General features: G+C 40.8%; 1 protein-coding gene across 1 annotated transcript in view; it reads left to right on the forward strand.

Moving 5' to 3' along the window:
• GTF2F2 (general transcription factor IIF subunit 2) overlaps window positions 1-27630 on the forward strand; it is a 91871-nt gene that overhangs the window by 36234 nt on the left and 28007 nt on the right. The window contains exon 6 of the mRNA XM_042838764.1: window positions 3645-3726. Coding sequence (XP_042694698.1) covers window positions 3645-3726 — 82 coding nt within the window. The remainder of the gene's footprint in view (window positions 1-3644; window positions 3727-27630) is intronic.

The raw sequence follows: 27630 nt of genomic DNA on the forward strand, positions 1-27630 counted from the left end.
AATTCAGTAAGGGTTTTGTGCAGAGATCGATAGTGTCAGTGTTCAGACAGCTGGGCTGAGTGGTTCGGATGAGTAACCTTGTGCCATACAAACTAATGGAAAAATAGTCACGGAGTTCAATGGGCAGAAGTGAACAGAAATGTGATGGCTACTAGCAAATGTGGCTTTATGGAAAGGTTTTCTAGTCAAACAAACCCAACTTGTTATTTGGGGGATTGCAAATATGCTTGATAAAGTAACAACATGTTTGCAGCCTGCTTAATATCTCATATTGCACATAACTTAGAATCTTGTGGCATTCTGATTTTTGTCTAAAAAAATAAATCAGCAAGCATGAAATAAGATTAAAAGCTAGCTGACAGTTATCAGAAAGTAATTATCAGTAAGAAGTCACTTGGGCTGTAGTTTGAAGGGCTTTCTCCAGGATTAGCAAGAGAGACAGCAGCAAGTGAGAATCACTGCTTATGTGATGTGTCATGATTGACACCAGTGCTGGTCAGGCAGTGAATAACTGTGACAGGACTGTCATAGCATGACCTGAATCACTTAATTCACAGAATCTTTTTAAAGAAAATGCATTTTAACCAAGACAGAAGCAATTACATGTATATATTCCCTAAGAACGGGGAATGCAGAGTAGAGAGATAAAACATGAGGCGTCGGAAGACTCAGAATAGATGCAGTGGTGCTATAATAAGCAATCAACTCCATCAAGCCCCTGAACAATCAATCTTGGGGGGAACCACCAACACAGAGCAGTTCACTGAATCCTAAAAGAAATGGGGCTGATTGTCTTCTGAAAGTCTCCCTCCTTGTGTTGAATTCAGAGTTTGCAGAATAACCTTGAGAGGGCTAACATCAGGCGAGATAAATTTCAAGCTCATCTCCTGTAGCTGTTATTTTATTCCCTTAAATGGTTTTGGTAAGACTGGTACAGAAGTATTTCATCTCTTTTCTGGGCTGCGTGTTGTCGAACTATCATTGAAAGGCTGAGTTAGTGCAGGTAAGAGCCACATGACTTTATTGAGGTGTGTTTTTTATTAAAGTGCCTTATGGTGAGATAATGCATGAACTTTAGCTAGCTTCATTTATTGAAAAGATGATTGAGAAGTGACTTGATTGCTGTGTAAAAGTGCTTTCACAGAGAGAAAATAACAGGTACTCAAAGGCTCTTTATCATAATATAGAAAGACGTAATGAGAACCAAGTGCCAGAAGCTGGAGACAAATTCATATTGGAAATTAAGCACCAATATTAGTAGCACTTTAGTCACACACAGGTTGTTAGATTCTGCACAGAAGAAAGAGGATAACATTTAATTGTATGCTCAGGCAGTCGGGCAAATTGGCCAAGTGTTTTCTTTTCATCAAAACCTTATGGATCAGTAAAAACGGAAATGTTTTCATAAAAATGATGCTTTATTTTCATCATAGAATGGCCTGGGTTGAAAAGGACCACAATGCTCATCCAGTTTCAACCCCCTGCTATGTGCAGGGTCACCAACCAGCAGACCAGGCTGCCCAGAGCCACATCCAGCCTGGCCTTGAATGGCTCCAGGGATGGGGCATCCACAACCTCCTTGGGCAACCTGTTCCAGTGCATCACCACCACCTCTGTGTGAAAAACTTCCTCCTGATATCTAACCTAAACCTCCCGTCTCAGTTTAAAACCATTCCCCCTTGTCCTATCACTGTCCACCCTCATAAACAGCCGTTCCCCTCCTGTTTACATGCTCCCTGCAAGTACTATGAGGCCACAATGAGGTCTCCCTGGAGCCTTCTCTTCTCCAAGCTAAACAAGCCCAGTTCCCTCAATCTTTCCTCACAGGAGAGGTGCTCCATCCCTCTGATCATCTCAGTGCCCTCCTCTGGACCCGCTCCAAGAGCTCCACGTCCTTCCTGTACTGGGGGCCCCAGGCCTGGACTCGGTGCTGCAGATGGGGCCTCGCAAGAGCCAAATAGAGGGGGGCAAGCGCCTCCCTCTCCCTGCTGGCCACCCCTTTGTTAATGCAGCCCAGGATTGGCTGCAGGCGCACACTGCTGGCTCATGTCCAGCTTCTCGTTCACCAAATTTTGTTCCTAAGTACTTGCAAAAGTGGTGTATTCTTCTCCTTTTACATGATTTAATGAATTTTTGAAATAAAACAGGAATTTTAAAATTAAATTATTTTCTAGATATGTGTTGTTGAAGCAATTGATGTCTGCATTATTTAGGGATTTCCATGTGTAAGAATTTTTAAGTTGATAAGGCATTGAATCATAGAATCATAGAATCACCAAGGTTGGAAAAGACCTAAAAGATCACCCAGTCCAACCGTTCACCTATTCCCAATAGCTCCCACTAAACCACGTCCCTCAACACAACATCCAGTCTTTCCTTGAACACCCCCAGGCTCGGTGACTCCACCACCTCCCTGGGCAGTCCGTTCCAGTGCCTGACCACCCTTTCTGAAAAGTAATACTTCCTCATGTCCAGCCTGAATCTCCCCTGCCGTAGCTTGAAACCATTCCCTCTGGTCCTATCACTAATGACACGAGAAGGTAGAAATCTCAGGCATCTCATAAATTGCCTTGTGTTACTAGATGTTGGTTTTCTGAGTGTTTCTGTTCTCATCAGTGGTATTGTCAGCTGGAACTGGCAGTGACAGTGTAGCACCCTGCGCCAACAGCAAGACAAGGCTTCCAGAAGGAATTTTTAAATAGAGTTAATGAAGGCGTTGAAGTTAAGAAACTCATCCTTTCTTTTAAGCAAGGCTGTTGCAAAGAGGTGTAGGTTTTATACATATTGCATTGGCTATGCCCAAAAGAAATTGCTAAGTTGGCACCGCCACCCTCCGTGCAGTTGGAAACAGTAGTGCAAAATTAAGTGCTTGGCAAAAGTGTTACGTCGCCCTTCCTTTCTGCTTATGGTTGCTTTTAATTTTCAGGCTTTTCCTTCTTTGTAGGCTGGTACTATTGCATTGCGGTCTAAGTACTGTTGCTCTAAGCTAAAAGGTGTTCACATCAGACTACAAAGCAACTGCTACCGAGGTGAATGGGGAGAGAACATTATTAAATGTAATGTGGTAGGTGGTTTTCTAGGTAATTAATTTCCTTTTTCCTCAAGCATTAGCACATACATAATGCAATAAAATAACGTTCCATTGATGAGCAATGTTTTATTGAAATAAGATGGAAATTAATTACTTCTTTTTTCTGAAGGTAAAAACAAAATTAAATCTCATTTTGTCTTTCACTGATTTTGGATATTTTGGTAGGTAGGTTTTCTTTGTAGATAGGGTTTTGGTTTTTTTATGCTGTATTCAGTGAGAATTTCTAGAAAACCATTCTTAGGTAAGTTGAGTGCAACTGTCTGAAGAAAGTAAGCCCACACTTTTATTAAAAATCTCATCTTTGTGATTCATTCTTAATACGTAAAGCATCTGATTGCAAAATGAAGATGTGCTGGGAATGCCACCTGTACAAGAATGATTCTCCTTCTTCCTCAGTGTCAAAATAGCAGAGACTTTGAACTTAATTTGACATTTGAGAACTTATTATTACATTGTATTTATTAAATGCTGAATTAAACAGAAATGCAAGCTTTGACTGTGTTGGTGTTGTTTTTTTTTTAATGTCCAGTTTTGCTTTGTTGTCTTGTACCAGATAAACTTTCCCTGGAAGGAATAGTGGTGCAACGTGCTGAATGCAGACCTGCAGCTAGTGAAAATTACATGAAACTAAAAAGGTAGGACAGCTCTACTACAAATTGATATGTGATAGCTTACTTTGATGCTTTTGTTTTCCGGGAGATGAACAATGTCACTATTTTCATGCTCTGATATAAGATTTATACAGGATTGGAATAGATCTTTCTATGGGAGTGGATTTTACCAGAAGGGACGAATGGAGGCTGTCATGATACTTATGCCTCCCTCTTATATTACCTGTTGGGGTGATACTGGCTTGTGCATTTCATCACGTGCAAAACTCTTACTAGAGCACACATTGTGCCTGTTCACATCTAAACGTATGAATATGTGCTTGTATTTGGATGTTCTTGATGCAGCATTTCCTGAAGGCTTAAAGGTTTACCTATGTTTGGTCAGTTGGTATGTTGTGTGTATATAGGTCTGTGTGGATTGTCCAGCCTGAATTCCACTGAACAGTTAGTACTGTGCTATGGTGGGCAAGGAGCACCAGTGACATTAAAATGCCCTAAACAGGGAGACCTAAGCCAGGATACTTTCTAGAACAGATAGTAGAAGTGACATGAAGATCACAGAACGGTCTCTCTCTTTTATGGTCTCACTTAGTGACCACAAAATTGCATTCAATGCATTTCAGAGTTGCCATGTGGTTCATATATGATTTGCATAATTAACTTGATGATGCTCTCTCTTAATAAATCCAATTTGGAATTCAGTTGTGCTTTATATTAAATACATATTTGCATGTTTTAAGCATGTGGGTTTTAATAAAATCACTCGTAATATTTTGAGTTTGTTGTTTAGAGAGAAGTGCAAAGCAGGAAATTTCAGGAAGAGAATTAACAATGCAGACTTAGTTTCAGAATGTTCAAAATCAAAAAAGCAACGTGGTATTTTGATGTTTTCCCACAATTCCTGATCTGTTTTATGTGCATCACACACCACACTTCCAGTATCTTGTTTTATTAACCTCCTCTTAGATCTAAATTGCTCCAGTATTTCCTTATTGTTTTTATTCAATTCTGAGACTTCGTGTTCTAGCTGCTGGCAAATCAGTGCCATAACTTTGCTCGTGTACAGTGAACTACTTCATTTCAGACTGTGTTCTGTGATTGCTATCGTGATTCCTATCATCAGTGTGAAATGGAGTATGAAGCAAATGTGATATTACTAGAAAAGGACTCGTTCCATTCTGGCAAATTTAAATAAATATGAATATCGTCTGTGGAATATATTTGCTTCGTAATTGTTTTAATTGCAGGTTGCCTGATCCAAGTGCTTTTTAGCATTTTGTACAGTCTCCTATTAGCTGATCAGATAAGGCCACAGCAGGAGGTCAAAGCAGAACTGATAGCTTTAATGACACGCTGCCTGAACTTTCAGTTTTTCAGCATTCTGTACTCTGTCATGTGCACATGCACGCAGCCCCTCCTGATCTTTCATGGTGAACTCCTGCAGGAGCAACAAAGATACAAAAATGAAAGCAGGTTTTGTCTTCGGAGGCACTGAGAAACTGAAAACTGACTGTATTGCGTGGTTTATTTTTTTCCCTTTCCTGTAGGGAAATTGGCAGGCTGTGCATGCCTACTTTCTAACTTTCCATGTTGTTGGGGAAAAAAAATAAAATCTCATCTGGTGGAAATCAGCATGAGATTTAGCAGATCTAGCAGTCACAGCCTCAGAAGAAATTGGTTTATGTCCAAACAATTTCTGGTATTTCAGTTGTAGAATCTAACTTTTCACTCCCGTTTTATTCTCTCCCACCCTCAGCGTGCTACAGTTTGTATTGGTGCCTAAAAGACAAGTGAGAACATTGAAGATAAACCACATAAATTATCGAATTGTGTTATATTAAACTATTTTTATTTGCTTTTTTATTTACTATTATGCTTTACATGAGAGAGACTCTCCAAAGATGGGATTGATAATACTGAGAAAACAGCAAATCTGTTGTGTAGGCTTAAGTGCTACAACAATAAATTGACTTTGGGAAGGAAATAAAATTAAATGATAAGTGCAGTTGCTTCAGACTTTGAAGATCTAGAAAATGAAGTTAAGCTGCACACTCCTATAACTCCAATCATTTGTTTTCTACGAGCTGGCAGTGACCTAAAGGAGTTACATGCCTCCCTGGTATCAAATGCAGATACGGATCTCTTCTGTTAGACCCTCTTTATCTGGCTGAAGGTTGCAGGCTACTGGGCATGGTGTGCAGCATCGTGCTTGGTTTCTATCCTGATTCTCAAAGAGAGGGCAGAGCAACCGCCTTGCGATGGGACTACCAGCAGTTAGGTGGGAGATGAGTGAGATATGTGGGTTTAAGGGTGGGTAATGAGCACAGAATTAGATGACACGTACATATGGGTGCAAGTGTTGGCAAAGCTGGCAGATTTCAGGGCTTCTTCCTGGGAAAGAGCCTTCGATTTGATGACGGGAAGAGTGTAGACAGCTGATGTTCGGAACAATTTAAATGCAAGGTACAAACATGTGTCCAGTCAGAAAAGTAAAGGAGAAGTTGTGTGACCTTCAAATCAGTATTTTCTGTTTTGGAAGTTATGTTTATCTATTTGTTCTGTTTTCCTGAACTTCAAGCTCTAGAAGGGGAATAAATTCCACGAAACACTTGCTGTACTGCCTAGTACAGCTCCAGGCTGATCAATTTCATAGGTGATTATTAGTTTTTTTTTTAATTAACTGTGCATTTGTTCTTTGTAACACTGTAATGGTTAGTTCCCTAGGACTGGTCAAATTGTGTGCAACATGGTAGCTGGGTACCAGTCTGACAGTTCTAAGGAGAGGTTTTGAAGAGAAATGCAAATACAGTGCAAGTGTTTGATGAATGTGGTTTGATAGCACTTCCCCAAAAGTAATGAATGGACAGCAAAATCTGGAAGGAAATCAGAGTATGTATTTCATTCTCAAATGTGCTTCTCAAATGCTTGTTGCCTTTCAGAAGGTGTTTTTTTGGGGGCAGACTCCAGATCGGTTATACTTAACCTAAATTACTGAACTCTCCTAAACTGTGTTCCAGGTTTAAAAACATGTATTTGCAGTGCCTATAAGAGCTGACGTTTAAGGCTTCACTGAGACCAATAATATCTAGAATTCTCTCAAGTAACTTACAGATGCAACCTGAAGTGTTGTTAATGAAAATGGTATTTGCCAACATGGCATCTCATAACAGGGTGACATGAATTCTGTATGTCTTCTTGCTTTTTCTGTTTAAAGATTTCAGTGGAGAATGTGATGAATGTCCTTAGAGAAAACTACTGGAATAAACATGTGTTGTGGGCTTTTTGGAAAAATGGGTTGTAAGCTCAGGAGTTAATGATCTTTTACCTTTGAAAAAGTCACATTTCCTTCCTACTTTGTTACATAGGCTGCTGTAAGTCCTGACATTTGCTAGTCCAGGCCAAGAAAGTGAAATTTAATTAGTGTGGATGTGTTGAATTAGTTCTCATCTCAAAAATATTGTTAAGAGTATTGATTGGCTGACAGTTCAGAATACTGCTGAAAATGAACATTATGCCAGGATTTTCTTGATTGTTTTTTATTTTTTTTTTCAAATACCCCCTACTGGGAAAAGAAAATGAGGAATTTGACCAGCATGCCACCTCACATATATTTTTGTAGATATTCTCAGTTGGCTACGAATTTCCTTTTGAAGAAAATACGTATGAATAAATTCATGCATTTTCCACAAAAGCTGACATGCTGCACAAATGCTGTTCAGTTTGTTTGAAGTGGGAGGCTGTTTCTGTGCACAGCTGAGATTGCATCTGCCTGTCAGTCAGTGCAACCGTGGTTTTCAAGTATTGAAGATCAATTTCTTTGTCTTGAAATAAAATTCACTGTAGTTCAAAAAGATGTTCCCTAAGTACACCATTAAATAGAAAAAAACAAGTGTTTTTTTCCCACATGGGAAAACATTTCCAGTCCTAGCACTTTTCTAGAGAATAACGTGCATGCTCATAAGGGTTAAGGCATACTGTCTAGAGAGGTGCTGTATATTTCCCTAAACTTCCTTGACATCCATCTTTTTTTTACAATCAAGCAAGTGCCATTCTACTTGTAAGCCAGTAGAACTTGGACTGCAAACTAGCAGGCACACAGGTACTTAAGTTTATTCATCCATTTTATCAATAAGTTTGCCTTCTGTGATGGTTTAACAATGTCAAGTGTAGAGTCCTACACCTGGGAAGGAATAATGACATACATCAATAAGAGTTAGAGGCTGACCTGCTGGAAATGAGCTCTGCGGAGATGGATGTGGGTTTTCTGTAGGACAACAGGTTGGCCTGTGTCCCTGTGGACAGGGAGGCCAGTGGTATCCTGGGGTGTATTAAATTAACGTGGCCAGCAGGTTGAGGAAGGTGATCGTCCCCCTCTACTCTTCCCTGATGAGGCCACATCTGTAATGCTGTGTCCAGTTCTGGGTTCCTCCATTCAAGAAAGAGAACTTGTAGAGAGAGTTCAGCAGAGGGCTACAAATACAATGCAGGGCCTGTTGCATCTCCTGTATAAGGAAAGACTGAGTAACTTGGAGAAGAGAAGACGGAGAGGGAATCATCACTGAAGGGCACTGTAAGGTCTCCTCGAAGCCTTCTCTTCTCCAGGCTGAAGAATCCCAGCTCTCTCAGCCTGTCCTCATAGTGGAGGTGCTCCAGCCCTCTGATCATCTTCATGACCCTCCTCTGGCCCTGCTCCAACAGCTCCATGTCCTTCTTGTGTTGAGGGCCCCAGAACTGGATGCAGTACTCCAGGGGGGGTCTCACAAGAAGCAAAGGGAATCTTATCATTGCTTCTAAATATCTCAGGGGAGGTGGGAGTCAAGTGGGCTCTTTTCAGCGGTGCCCAGTGCCCAGTTAAAGGACAGTGGGCAAAAACTGGAACATGGGGAGTTCCATATGAACTTGAGAAAATACTTCTTTGAGAGCGATGAAGCACTGAAACAGGCTGCCCAGAGAAGTTATGGAGTCTTCTCCTCTGGAGATATTCAGAATCTGCCTGAACACATTTATGTGTAACATGCTGCAGGGAGCCTATTTTAGCAGAGGGGTTGGACTCTACAGTCTCTGCAGGTCCCTTCCAACCCCCACGATTCTGTGATTTTTTCAGACTTTCGGAATAGAGTAAGGAAGAGAAGCAAGTAAGAAAAACATGGTTAAAGTGAGATGTGTTCGGCAGCACGGAGGAGTGGTTATTTCTCGCTTCAGAGATTGTTTTGTTGGTTTGCTACATATTGCTTTGTGGTCTTAGGCTCTTTCCTATGTCTCTTTTTCCTTGCATTTTTTAAGAGTGCTGTTCTGAGATTGCATTTTAATAGGTCTGTTATATTACCATGCTATTTTGTGCAGTTATATGAAACAGTTCTAATTTTGGTTGCTGCTTCTGGCCATTATAAAAATGCTAACAAATAAGGAGTAAACTACTGTTTGCAGTGCAGCAGATATTTTATCAAGTTTCTCTTAAACCTGCATAGTCAACACATCCTTTTTGCCCCGTTGTTGTCTTTAGCTTCTGCTAGCCAGAAAGAAAGAAAAATGAAAAAACAAAAAGAGAAGCATGGAAGTTTTTCCCCCCAATATGCTTAGTTGCATATCAGTCATATCAGTTATGGAAAAAGGGTATTCTTTAATTTTGCATAAATAGTCATTGGATCTCAGTTTCCTTCCTCTTGCAAATGCATGGAGACACAGGATGGAGAAAGTGGGCTTCTCTGCTGGATGACTTACCATTCTCCTTTTCTCTTGCCTTAAAATGGATAAAACATGAAAATTGTCTTCTCTCTTTTACTCATCATCAATTCCAGGTAACAGATGTGCCTGCCTTTCTTGGGAGCTGAAATTGTGCGATGAGATGCTGCTGGGAGCTGTTGTGCTCCTTTATAGCAGGCATGTAGAATGATTCCTGTGATTTTTGGGAAGGCCCATTGCTGAGAGGAAGTTGGCTGGGAGGTCATTTTCAAAAAGAGTAAAGATGCTTAGGGATGTGTATTTAAAAAAGGGCTTATGGCAAATATTAAACAGATTTTTCCTTATCCACTGGGGAAGGAAATCTGGAGTTGCAACTGAGGAGCTCTCATTGTCCTGTTTCTTTAATGCTGGCTTTATGTAGTAATATTCTTCTGATTACCCTGCTTCTTTTCTCCTGCTATCACATGCATTGCATTTAAGATTGTAGCTACTTTGCCTTTGAGGCAATTAGCCAAGAAGCTATTTGCTGAAAGGGGCAAGACTAAAAATAGTGACTCTGGAATATGTTCCAGCTCCAATCCTAGCAATTCTTCAGACTGAAAAAAGTCATATTCAGTACCAGCACCAGAAGTCCTCAGTACTTGTGTTTCCAGAGAACCTAAATGTCAGTGACACCATTTCCTGCTCTTGGAACCAAAGCCTGTGGTGTCAGCAGTGTTGGAGGTCATTATGCTTTACTGCTACCGAGTCTTTGGTATTTGTAAAGGCATCTCTTCCCGTAAGGTGTTTTCTTGATTTCAAAGAGGTTCTTAATTAGTATTGACTGCAATTATCCTTCCTGTTCTTAAGTCTTAAGCAGCACCAGTTCTTCTTTTCAGCTACTTTTCCTTCTGTAGTGTGGCTGTCACACTGTAGTGGGTGAAAACCTCTGAGAGAGAATGCCAATTTAGCTGTCATGAGTTACCTTACTACCCTTCTGGTTTTTTTGTTTACCATCATGCTTGCCCCTGTCAGACAAGGTGAGGTAGCTTATTGGTATCTAGAAAGCCATTTCTGTGTCAGAGTTCAGATGTTAATTGTGGGTTTCTCTGGTGCAGAGCTCAGGGAAGCTCATGGATCTCTCCCTAGCCACTATGCCAGATGCTATAGTCGTGCTGAACACTGCGGGTGTTCTGGGCTCTGCAAAACTGCTTTGGCAGCCACCAGCCTGACGAGCTCAAATTTACACAATATGTAGAATGTCATCACCACAGTACATCTTCTATTTTTAAGCAACTTTGTTCACATACTACTGATGATATTTGCAATTTGGGAAAGATCAGTAGACTGGTATCGTCCAACAGCCACCCTGCTGCCAAGAAGCTCCAAAAATTGTATGATCTCGGTGAGTACTAAAAGTTATCCTTGTGCTCACTCACCAAGTGGCAAGCTCTGTTGGTGGTGTATTGATTTCCTGGCTGATTAAAATATGTCTGAGATTTTTGACACTGTAAGAACAGTAAAACTGTCTGGAGGGTGACAGGGTGCTTCCCTCCGAACAGCACTTGTTATTTGGGATATAGCCAAGTTCAGAGCAAGTTCATAGATGACAAACCATCCATCCTCCATTCCTGGTTCTTTTCTGCAGCAGCGTCAGACTGTAGAGCTTCAGTGCCTCTCAAACTGGGCTTCCCTGTGAGCAGTGAGTGATTTAATTCCTTGAGATACGGGCGGAATTCCAGCAGGAGCTTAACAGTTAGACTGCCATAGGGCAGCCACAGCATGGAGGGAGCAAATGAGGTATCTCTTGTGCTACTCACAGGCTCTGTGAGTGGAAGAGATCACAGCTTTAGAAATTAATTGCATTACATTTAATGGGAGAGTCCGTCATCCCCTAGGTACCTCAGGTACCTGGAGCACTGAAGCATCAGTTAATACACAAAAAACACTTTACAAAGAGAGAGTATTGCTCTGCCACCTGCCAGTGCCCCAGTCCAGGACGTTTTTTAGGTGTCTGCAGAACTGAATTCAAATGAACATCATATTTAAAACGATATTTTATCAACAGAATATGACCTGCCAGTGTTAGTGATGTACAAATCATAAAATTATTCCTCAGTTATGGGTCTGCATTGACTTTGAAGTTTGCATTTGCTTTGTGTTTATCTGATGAAATACGTTTCTTAAGTGGACCTTGTAAACAGTGATCGTACAGTTATTTGTTCTGATATGTCTGGCAAGCTGTTGCATCCTTTGTTTGCAGCCAGTGGTTTTGGCCAGCATTTCATCATTGCCAGTTCAGTACCTCTGGTGCTTCAGTGGAAATTCTGCTCTATGCGATAAGCCAGTATAGTCAGTGGAGCTGAACACATAACCATCTGCAGTGGTTAGATAGAGCTATTAAAAGCTAGCCAAAGGTATGCTTGCTGCACAGTGTCTGTGTGATACCATCGTGGGACTGGAGTGCTTTATCCATCTCTGAGGATGGAACTGGAAGCTTTTCCTGAGCTTCCCTTATGCCATGATTGCCATGAGTCATGTACCCTGCTTTAAAAAAAAAAACCATAAAAGCACTGTGGGCTTTCTGCTGCCCAGCTCCTTCCTTTCCTATAGAGCTGAGCCATTTTTTGCCAACTACTCTGTAATCATTAAGGTTTAGGATCAGTGTTTGCATTACAATTCTATTTGAGGTTGTTCTTGGATCATATGATTGTCTTCATGTAGCACATGTCTGTAGGTCACTCCAAAAGTAATGCCTCCTGTTCATTTCCATGGAAACTACAATAGGTGCAAAGAGCATGGTGACACTAATAGAGCAAATTCTCATCTATGAAACACTATTTTTCAACAGTCACCACCATTAGCTATGTGTTTCACCAACGATAAGCAGGAGCTTGGATGCCACACATAAAAATCTGCATGGCCATCCAGAATGTGGCTTTCACATCACTGAAACGTGCCATGCATTGCCTCACTGTGCTCACATCCACTGGTTGGTCTCCACTGACTCTCAGAAAGCATCAGTGAACATCAGTGTGTGCAGTTTTTTCTGCATGAAGGAATTCAGTGACACACCTTTGCTCCGTCTGCACTTCCGTGTCAAACTGTCAGACTGTCCTGCTGCCATCTGTCGCACAGCAATAAATTAAGTGAAATGTTGGTGAAAATGTTCAACTCCTACTGCCACGCCACCAACATCTGCCTCTGATGCTGTGTGGACGCACATAATAAAATAGAGAAGGCATTACTTTTGGAGTGACTCGCGTAAGAATAAATAATGCTGGTGATAACTAACGTCCAGCTTTATTAATGTACTAGTCCAAGCATCCTAGCACACAGTTGTCAGAATCCTTTTTGCTGGAAGTGCAAAAAGCCCTGCAAAAAAATTAACAGGTACAGCACCATCTTTCAGGTCCCAGACATTCTGAAACAGTAGTTGAGAGAAGTGTGAACAGCCTCCTTCGCTCAGTCCTAGGCAGAGCTAACACGAATTCAGTATCTGTGTTAGATCTCCGAATGCTTCAGTATTTTTGCAGAAATATCTGGCTAACCCCTTTTTTAATGCTGGTGGCAGAATGAGGAGGAACTGTACCCTGCAACATGTGATACAAATTTGAATTACTGTCCTGCTGTTCCCTCAGACTATGTGTGTGCTTGAGTGCTGGCTGAGACCCTGCCAAAGAGGAAGATAAGAGAAGAGATAGTAATGAATTAAGAAGAGAGACAGCTCACCCAAGAGCTTTCCTCTGCTCCTTCTGCTTTTGGACTGTGTTCAATTCTGAGGCTCTGTACAGAGCTCCCATTAATAGACACCAAAATTGGGGATTTTATAGGGGTCAGGATTCCAGTCTGCAGGCTGTGGAGTCAAATGGACATCCATCTTCCTGCAGAATCAGTTGAACTGTGTTAATTCTGGTCAGAATAAGGCCAAAAGGTGACAACAGCTTTAAAGTAAACAAACTAATTGTAAAAATAGAAAGAAAAATAGACCAATGCAAGAGTTTAACTTCTCACAAGTCCACTCTTTTTAATCCCTAGACCATCACATCTACAAACATGTGACCACTTTCAATTTAAGAGCAGAGAATGATGAGAAAATTGTGAAATCATTTTGATGGGGATTAAAAAAAGGGTTTGGTTGGAGCTAGAAGGGATGCCAAGCTTATTTTTAAAAGTTCTTATCTCATATCTGAAAAAAGGAAGAGAAGGGATCCTATTTCTCTGGTTCTCTAAAAGTGTTAACTACAGCTCTATTTCTGAGGTTAGGAGGAAGTCCAATGTTCAAAACCTGGTATAAGGCTTAATGTTATCTGCATTGTAGTTCATTTTTCCATCTGGAAAGCAGATAGGAGAAATGAGCACACAAAAATATTCATGGCCAGATTTCTTTGTGTAAAAAATGGAAGAAAATCCCAGCTTTCTGGAATATATTCTGAATTGAGAAGTCATCTTGAAAGAAAAATTTCACTGTATTGTAAGTGTAGGTGGGAGCATAAAAATGTATGATAAAAATAGCAGACTACATGAAAATCAACACTGGAGATGTTATATGCTAATATCTGAGAGATAAATTTATTTAGCACTTCAAAATATGGAAAAAAACCAAAAAACTTCTCAAGTTGTATTTCAAATAATTCTGAATTCTAATTTCAACTCAGACATTGGCTCTTACTGCTTGCTTTGAGAGCTGTGTAGATTGTTTAACAACTTTACATTTGATGTTCCGTGCTGTAAAGGGACGTTTCGGCTCTTTCTGAGAAGTAAAATGCAGGGAACCAGTGACACATCTTAAAATTTTGTATCTGAGGTCCAATTGCTTAGAGCATTAAGAGATGGCTGTGTTGGAGAAATGACCTTTTAGCTGATAAAGAGGATCAAAATACTGATTTTCAAAGCAAGTGGGTGTTTTTGTAGGCTCTTGTAAAGCCTTCGTGGATACAGCAAGCTGAGAATTCCCATTCTCAGGTATTTTTGGTATCATGAGTGAGAAGTGATTTCTGTGGATTGACAAAATAGATATATCTTCATGAAATTGAAGAAGGTTAACTTGTTGATGTTATGTGAAATAAGCTGCCCTTCAGGTAGGTGTGGTAACCCGACGGGGAAAACCATCTGTACTTCTGTTCAACACAACTTAATGGTTCCCTTACTATACCTGATATCTTCAGATAAATGCATTTCAGATGCTGTCTTCAGTGTCACTTGGTCTTTGTTGTTATCGGTGTGATGCAGTAGCAGTGTCTGTCGATGGGAATGAAGTTTATGATAAAATCCAGCTAATTAAATCCCTACCGGATTTATAGTCACACATCAGGTGAAACTGAATCATACAAATATTTCTTATTACACTGTGGAAAAATTAAAGCATCTGTTGTCATTTCAAACCCTGTAGCGAATGTTAAATAGTCACCTAAACCCTTTTTTCCTATCTTTCTAGCACAAAGTAATACAAAATTCTCCTTATTACTGTGACATAGACCAGAAAAGCTGTTCTGGGTAACTAAAAAGAAACGTCTACAGCTTAGTTAACACTGCTGCATAATAGAGTAGGAGTAATGGTGTAGGTTTTATAAATTGGTGCCTAAATCCCTGGAACCAAGTGCTAGATTGTAAGTCTTTTTTTTTCTAGAGCTCTTTTTACCTCTATTTTGTGTTAGTAGATAAAGATCCAATGCAGTATCCATTCTAAGTGGAGGATGCTTCTGACAAGCTACTAGTTTGTGTCACCTTAGCAAAGGCAAAGCTAACAAATAGTTCTTTCAGTTTCAAGCCAATTTATTACAAACAAGATATTCTTCCTACTTTTCTGTGCTGTGCACTTAGAACTGCATGGTGTGGCATAGAACATCCTTCTGTTGTTAGAAACAAACAGAACTCTGAATGTCGCTTGGATATTATTTTGTACTCTGTGGAGAACATTTATTATATAACCATAGTAAAAACTATTTTCTTAAATTTTATTAACCTGTATGTTAGGCTAGTAATGTTGAGTTAGTTAATCTTACTTTAGTAAGTAATTCACATTAGCTCTGGTATGCATATGCTGATTGTTGCTTATGAGCATGCCTAAGAATCAGCGTGTGTTGAAAGTGAATAGTTTTTGAATATTCAGTGAAGTACATGAGTTGCTGTGTAGCCAGTGCCTGTAATCAAAGTAGTCTGAACATAGATTGGAATATGAGAATTATCCACTTTCATTACTTTGCTCTTATAACTTAAAAAGTTTTCTATTACACACCTCTTCGTATTTAAAAGGGACCTCAAGAGATCATCAAGTCCAACCTCCCTGCTGAAGCAGGTACCCTACGATAGGTGACACAGGTAAGTGTCCAGGTGGGCCTTGAGTATCTCCATAGAAGGAGATTCCACCACCTCTCTGGGCAGCCTGTTCCAGTGCTGTCACCCTTGCCATAAAGTTGTTCTTCCACATGTTTGTACAGAACTTCCAATGTTCAAGTTTTAGGCCATTACTCCTTGTCCTATTGCGGTGCACCACCAAGAACAGCCTGGCCTCATCCATTTGCCTCCCACCTCCCTTCAGATATTTATAAATGTGAATCAGATCCTATCCTCAGTCTTCTTTTCACCAGGTTGAACAGATCCAGGTTACTCAGCCTTTCCTCATACAGGAGGTGCTCCAGGCCCTTCATCATGTTTGTGGCCCTCTGCTGGACTCTTTCTAGGAGATCTCTGTCTTTTTTGGACTGCGGATCCCAGAACTGGATGCAATATTCTAAATGTGGGCTCACCAGGGCAGACTAAAGGGGGAGGATCATCTCCCTCAACCTGCTGGCCATGCTCTTTTCAATGCACCCCAGATACCATTGGCCTTCTTGGCCACAAGGGCACACTGCTGGCTCATGTCCAACAGAACACCCAGGTCCTTCTCTGCAGGCATCCTCTCTAGCAGGTAAACAGGGGGCAGACATTCATCTAAACTGGTGAGAGGAAAGCAAATAAGTTATGGACTAATCTACAGATACTATTTTCAAAAAAAAAAAAAAAAAGTTTTCAAACTGAACAGATGAAATACCTATATATTAATAAAAGTAACAAAAAAGACTGTAAAACATTATGTAAGAGATCACAGGTAAAGTGTTACAAGCCTTAGTGAACTGTGTTTTAGAAATAGATACGCAAGGAAATAAAATGGCCTGCAGATTTCATTTGTGGTCAGTAAATTCAGAATTTATGCACCTCACTGACTTCTTGGTCCCTGAACATCTGGATGGTGAGGATGGAACAAGGCCCTTGAAAACAATATCCTCTCTCATAGAGGAACACAGCCAAATTAAACATTAGTAATTAGTGGTGTGTTCCAATCTGTATGCAGGCAGCTGTATGACTGGTGATGTGTAAATATTACAGAAAGGGACATGAGTAATGAAAACAAGGAAGTGCCTAATCATGCATGAAGTAATTTGGAGTTGCATAGATTATGGATAGATCAATTTCAGAAACTAATGGGTGAAGTTACAAGTGTCCTATATAACATCCAGAGAAGATGAAGAGAATTTATACCTGTATTTGTCCAAGCCTTGCATATGCAATCATTTTAATCTAAGAACAAACACAGGGTTTGAGCCTGGGCTTTAGGAGGCCTGGTGAATGCAAAGTATATGTAGTAGAAATATCCAAAAATTGATAAAAAGCATGCACACAAATGCTTATTAAGTTCAGAAAGACAAGTACCTCTTATAGAGGTAAGGAAAGATCTCATTATGTGTGATCAGCTTGGATGTCTACATGGGCCCTTGGATATGTTTGTGTGTCTATATAAAAAAGTGACTCAAAAATTTAAAAGGCAAAGATTAAATTTGAATTGACTGCTCAGTTGTGACATACTGCACCAATTAAGTGCTTATTACAAGCCTTTAGGGCCAGAACTTTGAACCCTGTGAAATCAAGGAGGAAGACTTCCATCGATGGCGGCAGGTGCTTTGTCCAACCCTTTCATACTACCCTTTTTAGGGTAGGTCGTGGTTGGACTCGATGATCTTCAAGGTCTTTTCCAACCTGAGTGATTGTGTGATTCTATGATGTTGAAGTCAGATGCCTTAGCTGTCATTTGCGGTCATACCTTGCTGTTTTCTCACTGCTCTGCTCTATGTAAGGAAAGAGAATACTGTTATCGTAGTGTTTGTTGTTGTTTTCCTCTAGCAAAATGCAAAGTTGGGACCTTCCATTTTGTAACATTGCAGAATGACTGAGCATTGCTTTGTCACCCAGATGCTTCTCAGAGAGCCTGGCTTTTCACCCTGGATCAACAGGTCATTTCATTAATCACCTTGAACACAAGCAAGTGCTCAGGACTCTATTGCTCTCTGCTAAGAGAAATTAGTAGTTTTCATTCAAAGAATAGACATCTTTCCTACCTTCAGAATATTTCCTAAGTTAAAGAAAAAAAATCAAAGGTTGAAGGTTTGTAATGATGGAGAGATATTTCCAGTTCATGGCAGTATTAGTTAATAAGGGAAAGAAAAGCCAGATTTAGGTGAGTTTAGCTATACAAAATCCAGCTGACAAGAGAATCCTTGTGTTCAGGATAGCTTCTGGCAGCTATAGATAGCAGCCTTTTGGAAACAATGTGTTCAAAGTTAATGAGTCAAAGCAACAGCTAGTAGCCAATCCCCAAGGAAAATGAAGCTGTGTGTGTTTTTTTTTTTAAATAAACCAGATAGAAATATTTGATTCCAGCAGCATTTGTTATTCCTCACTAAATTGCCTCGAGGATGCTGTAGTTTGATTTCTGAATGGAGATTAAAGGGCAATCACAGCTTCACTGTCTGTACCTACAAACGGATGTGTTTATCCTAAGAATCCCTTGCATTCAGAGTTCTGTCTGATGTCCCTAACCTGCTGTGTGAGGTACGGAAAATAAATATCTTACAATTGCTGCCTGTTGGCCTTCTTTCTCTATTTGTTGATTATCTTTTTTCATCCATACTGTTCCGTTACTCCTTTTAGAACAAATTAGACTCTTTTATTTACATAGTAATGTTTTTTTTGTCTACTTGGGGGGAAACAAACAAACAAACAAACAAACAAACAAACCTTTTTACAAAAACAATTTTTTGCAACACTTTTGTCTATGTTTTCATTCTTCTTCACTTAGCTTCTGGCTTTAGGAGATTACTGATCCGAAGATACGAAGTGTCTGTACAGGTACATAAGGTTGTTTGCTTGTGATGTTGATCAGGTCACGAGCATGTTACTTTATCCTCTATAAATCCAGTATCTCTGAAACTGTTGTGATTTGGGCTTTGTTGCTGTTGTTTTCCTTTCTCAGTCATTTCGGTTCTTTTCTGTTGTGCCAGAGTGTAAATACCAAGTGTCATGGGCATCCATCTTGAGCAGTAATTTAATTCCTCTGGAGTTTCATTGGCCAGCAAGAAAAAATATTTCACTTTTCCATTCTTCTTCTTCTTTTTGGGTTAACTGTGTACCCTGCATGTTATTACAAAGTGGTTTATGTACCCACTCCAGGGCACAGCTTGGCTTGTTAGCTCTCTATCCTATGCCTGTATTCAAGGGCCGTGAAAAGCATTACATTTTAGATGATTGATTTTATGCTGTGTTTTGAAGTAGGGAAATAGTTGTCTGAAGAATCTGTCCAAACCAGATTTAAAGAGTGAAACGATGGTGGCGCAATCATTTCCCAGCTTCAAGTAAAACTATATTAAATCTTCCTTCTTTTTTTCTTTTTCTTTTCCATATGTGTCACTGAGAATTCTTCTTCCCTCCAATAGTCCAAATTTAAAAGCTGTCCTTTTGAAATGATACTTTTTCAACTTGTAAAGTCTTCCAGTAAATTTTTTGTTTATCTTTTAGAATTATTTCCAGTCACAGGATAGAAGCAACACATGACTTTTTATCCCTGTATTGAAACCCATGCTTCTGTTGAGATAATTCTGAGAAGATAATTAAATCTACTACACGGTTGGAATGACATTATAAGTCTTTTTTCTAGTGTAGTGTAACTGCTTATGACATTTGGTTACTAGCCCAGTAATTAGCATTTCTCGGGACTGTCACTTCAACTGAGTAAGAAGAAATCACTTTGCCTTATGTATTTCCTCTTTGTCAACTGTCAGTTTTATTTAGCTGGAATGAACATGTAGCACATCCAAATTGTCATCTGTTTCTTATGGACCTGCATGGAGCTGTGCTGGAGTTACAGAGGACAGACCACACGTCTGCTTGCTTCTGGTATGACCTGGAGGGCAGTCTTCACACTGCTGAGTCTCTTTCAGTTTTCCTGCTAAATCCAGCATGTTTTATGCTTGTCTTCTGACACATAAGCATAATAGATTATATCAGATGCATACAACATGTTTTTATAAATCATAGGATATCCCAAGTTGGAAGAGATCCATAAAGATTGCTGAGTCCAACTCCTAAATCCAAGAACATCTCCATTGCCACAACATGAGCAGTTAACAATTGAGTGGCTTAGAGACAGCCATGGAGCTGGCCAAGTGCCTGCTGACTCTTCTGCAACACAATCTTTGAGTCCCCAGCAGTTTCTAACTCCGTGATTGCTGTGTTGTCCAAGCATTTAACAGTCCTCAATACACTTACCTTTCAGGATTTAATGCTTTTCATAGAATAATTAAGGTTGGAAAAGACCTCCAAGAATCATCTAGTCCAACCACCAACCCATCACCACCATGCCCACTATGTCTCCAAGTGTCGTCACATCTTCTCAATTCTTGAATGCCTTCAGGGATGGTGACTCCATCACCTCTCCGAGCAGCCTGTGCCAGTGCTTCATCACTCTTTCTGAGAGGAAATATTTCCTGATATCCAACCCAAACCTCCTCTGATGCAACTTAGGGCCATTACTTCTCATCCTAGCACTGTTACGTGGGAGAAGAGGCCAACCCCCACCTCATCACAACCTCCTTTCAGGCAGTTGCAGAGAGCAATGAGGTCTCCCCTGACCCTCTTCTTTTCTAGACTAAATAGTTTCTTACAAAGAAGAGAAAATTGCTGTTTTTGAGGAAATACTGTCACATTAGTTGCAGCTTCTACTGGCCTATCATCATCACTAGAGAGAACGCATAGAGTCATAGTGTTGAAATCTCTCATTGGCCTCTCAGGTGTTTAACTCACATTTGATTTTGCACAGCCAGCCTGGTAGGTGAGCATCTCGCCATACATCAGTCTGGTTTCTGCAGCAGGTATTTCTGAACTCATTCTAGTCTCCTGTCTGTGGAGCTCTGGGTTCTGGTGTACAGTGCAGCTCCAGTGGCTACACCACTGGGACATCACACTGAACCCTGAGAGGCACCAGGCTGGAACCTAACCTGCTTTTTGTCATTTTTGTCACCACAGCAAGCTATGGACATAGCACTTGTGAAATAACGAGAGTTGCATTAATTGCAGTCAGCAGCTGCTGAGGATACTGGGAAAGCATATTTTGTTTTAGGAACATCATGTTTGGGTTTCCAAAACAAAATTTTGAAGGATTTCTGTTCCATGAAAACTTGAAACGTTGGCTTACCTCCCGATTCTAGATTTTTTTTCTTGAAAACACAAAAATCGTGTAATAAAAATTCAGATTTCCAGACCGCTCCACTTCTGTTGGGAGATTATTTCCCTTTTGTTTCTACATGGTAACAGCAAGAAACTTGGTTACATCTATGCTTTTAAACAGCTGTAGTTATCTCATGACTGCAGTGATTGGTAGTATCCCTTGAGGCATTCAAGGCCAGGCTGGATGTGGCTCTGGGCAGCCTGGTCTGGTGGTTGGCAACCCTGCACACAGCAGGGGGATTGAAACTGGATGATCACTGTGGTCCTTTTCTACCCAGGCCATTCACTGATATGATATGACATGATATGACATGATATGATATGATATGATATGATATGATATGATATGATATGATATGACATGATATATCCCAGTGTGCTTCTTCAGTTTTCTTTTGCCTAATTTCCTTTCATTACTTCATAGCACAGCCTTGAGATAACCCAACTGTTTTTTTTTTTGCTGTTTACACCCTTGACATTCACAAATAATAATGCTTTTCAGCCTCTCCGTAGCTAAGCTATACATATTTGTCTTCTGGTGTTTTGATTACAGAGTAAGTAAGCAGCTATGGAAAATACACATTCTCTAATGTATGTTAGTAGAAGCAGATGGTGCAATCTGTTCATCGATGGAGTTCAGTTTCTAAAACTGATTTAAGCTGGTTTGCAGCAAATACCACTCCAGTACAGTCTGTTGTGGAATGTGTGCAAAGGGAGAGGTCCTGTTTCATGTTTGCATTTGATTGCTTCGAGGTAAAGGCATGTTATTTAAATCCACGAGACTGTATTCTTTGTAATTCGGTATTGTCATTTTTCATTATGCTTTTCTGTTTAAGGCTGTGGGCTGCCAGTCCCTTTTGCAAACGTTGTTTTCGTGTAGTCATTAATAAAATTTGCACATGAGGAAAAATGATGGCAAATTATTTTCTTAATTTGTGGAGTGACGAGGAATTTCAAATTAATTATAACAGCGCTTCACACAAGGTGGTATATTTCCTGTTGTTTAAAAAAATATATAAAATAGAAGTTTCCTCTTTCCTTCAGAATGGAGAATTTTCCAAAGTTGTTCCAAAAACATAAAAGCTGTTTGTGTTCTGTGTCTGCTCTGCCAAGTGCAGAAAAGAATACAATGTATGGCGTTGTCTCCTTCAGCTCAGATAGATCTCGGAGTGTCTAAAGCAGGAACTGTTTAGTCAGGAGCGATAAACTCCTGAGGCTCTGTGTAGATGAATAAACCGACTAACAGGGGCAGCTTTCCTCTCCCCATTTACTACAGCACAAAATGTTTGCAGCTTTGGATACAGATGTTGCAAGCAGTAAAGATGAGAAAGCACTAGGTAATTTCCATTCCATTTCCTTCTGCACTGAAGGATGTGCCTCTCCTGTGAAGAAAGATTGAGGGAACTGGGCTTGTTTGACTTGGAGAAGGCTCTGGGGAGACCTCATTGTGGCCTTCCAGTACCTGAAGGGAGCGTATAAACAGGAGGGGAATGGCTGTTAATGAGAGTGGATAGTGATAAGACAAGGAGGAATGGTTTTAAACTGAGCCAGGGGAGGTTTAGGTTAGATATTAGGAGGAAGCTTTTCACCCAGAGGGTGGTGAAGCACTGGAACAGGTTGCCCAAGGAGGCTGTGGATGCCCCATCCCTGGAGGCATTCGAGGCCAGGCTGGATGTGGCTCTGGGCAGCCTGGTCTGCTGGTTGGTGACCCTGCACATAGCAGGGGGTTGAAACTGGATGAGCATTGTGGTCCTTTTCAACCCAGGCCATTCTATGATTCTGTGTCATAATCATCCAGATCGTATGTAGTTAATTAAATTAAAGGATGCAGTGGAGTAAACCAATGACTCCAAAAATAGTACAGAAGTACCGTGATACAGAAGTGTCCATTTGGAAGAAACTTGTTAGGATTTTTAGACTGTTCTCTGTCTTTTGAGAATTAGATGATTGTTACAACTGTTACTTTCCTTGAAGCGATTCTGTTTTCCAGTTCTTGCCTCCAGAGCATTGTTAGCTGCTCTGGACTAAGGGCTGGAATTCAAAATTTCATCTCCCACACAATATAAATTCTGCCCACCAGCTCCAAAGCTGTTAAACATCACAACTTGCACAGAAGGTGATTTGTTTCCCTGTTAAGTTTTGTGGTTGTTTTTGTTTTTGTTTTTGTTTTTTTTTTTTTTATAAATCCAGTACTTAATTTGTGGAGAAGGTACTTAGGTATTTTCCTAGGATCATAGAATGTCCCTGGTTGGAAGGGGCCCATAAGGATCAACACTCAAAAATCCAACCATATGCCTGGGAGTGTTGCGTTGTCCAAAAGCTTCTTGACCACTGGCTGTGACCACTGCCCTGGGGAGGCTGTTCCATGCCCATCACCCTCTCAGTGATGGTACTGTGTGAAAAGAAAGGAATGTCATAGAAGTATGAGTTGAGGAAATAAAACCTGACATTTTGTAAAATGGTAAGTATGTGTGATAGACAGTGATTGTTCCTAAAAATATATAATATATGCCACCGATAAGTGTGTGAATGCCGTGTGATTCACATCGTTTTGAGCTGACCTATATTTACTGCTGTGTGTCCTCTGCAGACAATGGTATGTGCATTACTTAGTACAGAAGACTCTCTACATTAGTGTTAAACCATTAAAAAAATTACAATTTTTGTTCTCAATTATATCTAATCCCAAGATACTTCTTATAAAGTTAAAAGAGTTATTAATGTTTCTGTGATTTGCCCAGAGAAGCTGTGGGTGCCCCATCCTTGAGGGCAATCAAGGCCAGGTTGGATGAGGCCCTGGGCAGCCTGAGCAGATGGGTGGCAGCCCTGCCCACAGCAGGGGTTGGAGGTGGGTGAGCTTTAAGATGCCTTCCAACCCAAGCTGTTCTATGATATTGCTGTTCTACACTGGCGTTTGATATGAGTGCATTCTGAATTGAAAGTTGTATTTTTATTGTATATGTCTGTATTTTGAACTGTAGCCATAGGTGTAATTAAGAAAGGCTATGCAGAGCACAGTTTGTATTTTATATATTGTGATCCTGAAGCTTTCAAGGCTTTTTTTTTTTTTTTTTTCTCTGTGGATGACTTGCTCAACTAAATTACACATGCACAGAGTCTGCTTTCACACAGATCTTATGGACAAACCCAATTATACTGCTTCTTATTAGGGAAGCTAGTTAACATTTGTGCTTCAGCTGTTTACTGGTTTTGAAATTTGTCATGCCAGATGAATCTGTAATCAGATCTGTTGTTTTTTTATTTAATAACAGAATAGGTACAGCTTCACAAAGCTTGGGTGAGTTTCAGTGCGTTCACAATAACACTTTTCAGTAGACACTAATTAAGACATGAATACTCATGTAGCAGAGCTCAGAAGTGCGGGGTTCTAGGTTTGTTTCTTAGCAAACAAGCTCTGTAGGGAGTGTTCTGACATTAATGTACTGAGCTGCCAAACTCATGTTATGGATTTTTTGCTTGCTTGTTATAAAGTTACACCTTTAACCTTTAAAATTGAATCTTATGCTTTTGGACTCAGTTACCTCAAGCCATTTCTTCTTTTAGTCATTGGTGTTTTTTTAAAAGAAAGTATTGGAAAGTTTTTTTAAAACAACTTTAGTTGTGGCAGAAATTGGAGCTGTGACTTGATCCAGAGCTTGCGTGTCTTGAAGGTATTTTCAACATACTGAGAGCTTGTATCAGGGTTTAGAAGTGATACACGTGCCTGTGACAGGCACTGTAAGCTTTAGAGATGATGCACAGAAGCCAAAGGCCCTGAAGCACAAATCTTATATGGAGTGGCTGAGGGATCTGGGATTGTTCAGTCTGAAGAAGAGGAGGCTCAGGGGAGACTTCATCTCTGTCTGCAACTGCATGAAAAGAGGTTGTGACAAGATGGGGGTTGGTCTCTGCTCCCAGGTAACAGCAGTTGAACAAGAGCTAATGGCCTTAAGTTGTGTGAGGGAAGGTTTGGGCTGGATATTAGGAAAAAATTCTTTTGAGAGTGGTGAGGCATTGGAAGAGGCTGCCCAGGCACGTGGTGGAATCACCATCCTTGGAGATATTCAGGAGCCATGTAGATGTGGCACTTGGGGATATGGTTGCTGGGCATGGTGGCAATGGGCTAATGGTTGGACTAGGTGATCTTAGAGGTCTCAATGATTCTGTGATTCAAAGAAGGCTATTTTTAAAGAAAATGGAACAAGTGTTTGGTCTGTGCTGCAGGATTTCACAGAAAAGACCCGGAGGAAGGTAAGGCTGAATGTAAAGCCATCCTTCACCCACCTCAGCTTGTCTCTCCCCTTGCCCCCTCCCAGCCACTAAGCAGTTCAGCAGCTCCTACCCCTCCCTATTCCTGGGCTCCATCCACACTGCTGGTTTTTGTCTCTGGCTTTGCTGTGTCCCCTTGCTCTGCTTGTAGAAGCACAGTCCTTCCTGATGGTGTAGCAGCAGTTTTCAGTGGAGGTGGTTGGGTGGGCAAAGCCATGGGAAGAAAGGGAAGCACTGGTCTTGCCAAACAGAGGGAAGTAAAATGTAATTAGGATGTTTGAACAAAGAGAGCGCAGCAGCAGAGTACTGTGCAGTTGGCAAAGGAATTAGAGTTGGCTGAAAGAATGATGATCAAATTTAAGAAAAAAATCTGTCTCTTGCTTTATCTGATGCATCCTTCAGTCTACTGTTTGACTTGCTCTGCTTCATTTCTTTGTTGGTGACTTAACAGCAGAAGCTGGGAAGGTGTTCCCGTTAGAGACGATAAGCAAAGCTGCTTTTTCACGTGGGCTAAGGAGAAAGATAGGTTTTTCTCCCTTAGTGTGTTGTTTATAGTGGATGATTCCTTAGGGCTGCTGAGGCTGTGCATCTTTTTCTTTTAACCTAATGCTGATTTTGCTTGTATTTAAGCATGCTTTCAAAGTTCAGGTAGCAATAATTTGTTTCTCTTTGCTTGCTGGGAAGTGTTAAGTGGATTAATTCAACAGCTTAGTGTGAGCTATGTGAGAGCAGATAAGGTATGCAAGCTCACCTTTTCAGCTACCAACAGCAGTGTGTAGTCTGACATGACAACACATATCCAAGTGCAGTGCTTCCTTGGAGCAGTTTCATTTCAGTGTCCCTTGCAAAAGCCCCTTGCTGGTTGTTTCCAAGACTATTTTAACAGAAAGGAGGTGGACATCCACAAAAAGATGACCTGCTGCCTGGCATTTTAGGTCTGATGGAAAAAAAAAACTTAAGAAATTGAAGCAGTGAGGTTTTCTAGGGACGTAGTCCAAATGTTTCCCAGCTTGCCGCAAACTGTTAAATTGTTTACAGTAAATTTTAACTGGAAGCTCTCTAGTCGAGCCAGATGCTGTGGCTGTTTGCAGAGCTACTGGGGGAGTGATGAGGTATCTGTGAGTGGAGCTTTAGAGGTGGAACTGCCTGCTTGGAGGCAGAGTGCTGGCAGCTGTAACTCCCTAAAGACTGAATGAAGGGGAGCCTTTTTCCAGTTGCCACTGCAAGAGAAGAGGTAGCAGAGATGCTGTAGTTTTTTTCTTTTCCTTTGGGAACTTGTAACCAACTGTCTGCCTCTTTCCTTATAACTTGTCTTTAGCTACATGAGCAGCTTCATCAAAAGAACTGCAGAGCAAATTAAATAAGCTTGTACATCATCTGCCTGTTTACCAGGAATTCAAAACCTAGACCTTTGGAGAATTTGGTAAAGATGTGGCTTTTCTGTCTAAAAGATGCCTTCATAAAGCTGTTCTTTTTTGTTGCTCATAGTAAAATGTCACAATGGTTGTGGATCTGCAGACATTGGGTTGAGGTAACTGTGGTAGCAGCTGAGCACCCCACAAGTGTACACCGCTGGTAGCATGGAGGAAGAGGTAAAAGCCAGAAAAAAGAATGTGTCCAAAGAAGGGCACTGAAGCTTAAGAGTGGTCTGGAGCACAAGTCTTCTGAGGGAATTGGGATTGTTTAGTCTGGAGGAGACTTGTGAGGACCTTATTGCTCTCTTACAACTACCTGAAAGGAGGTTTAGGCGAGGTGGGTATTGGGCTCTTCTGCGTAACTAGTGATAGGATGAGAGGTAATGGCCTTAAGTTGCACCAGGGGAGGTTCAGGTTGGATATTAGGAAAAACAACTTCTCAGAGGGGAGACTGGTCAGGCACTGGCACAGGCTGCCCAGGCAGGCGGCGGAGTCACCATCCCTGGAGGTGTTGAGGAACCGTGTGGATGTGGCACTGAGGGATGTGGTCAGTGGGCATGGTGGGATGGGCTGTTGATAGGTGATCCTAGAGGCCTTTTCCAACCTTAATGATTCTGTTATTCTTTGAAAACGTATGGGGTAAGGTAAGACATGCTTAATAAGCAGGGGAAAAGTGAAAGGAGTGATATAAAAGTGACCTGCCACTGCTTGACTGATGCCTTGCCAGTTTCTGAGCAAAAGATGGTTAACTTCCCTAAGCCCCCTCTTGTCCCTTTTTCATTGCTGAGCATGACATTGTATGAACTGGAATGTCTCTTTGGTTACTTTGGCTCATCTGCCATATTTTGTCCTTTCCCTTCTGCACCAAGGGTGAGAAACAGGGGTAGTCTGGGTGCTGTGCAAAGGTGCTGTGCAAACACTGTTCAGCAGTAGCTAAAATACGGCTGCGTTACCAGCATTGTTTAGATCATAGACCTGAAACAGTACCATAAAAGCTGCTATGAAATAATTTAACTCTATCTCAGCATGCTGAAAAGAAACATGT

The sequence above is a fragment of the Centrocercus urophasianus genome, unplaced genomic scaffold (genome assembly GCF_019232065.1).
Source record: "Centrocercus urophasianus isolate 14NV4802_14NV808 unplaced genomic scaffold, USGS_Curo_1.0 seq_9, whole genome shotgun sequence".
Taxonomy (NCBI): domain Eukaryota; kingdom Metazoa; phylum Chordata; class Aves; order Galliformes; family Phasianidae; genus Centrocercus; species Centrocercus urophasianus.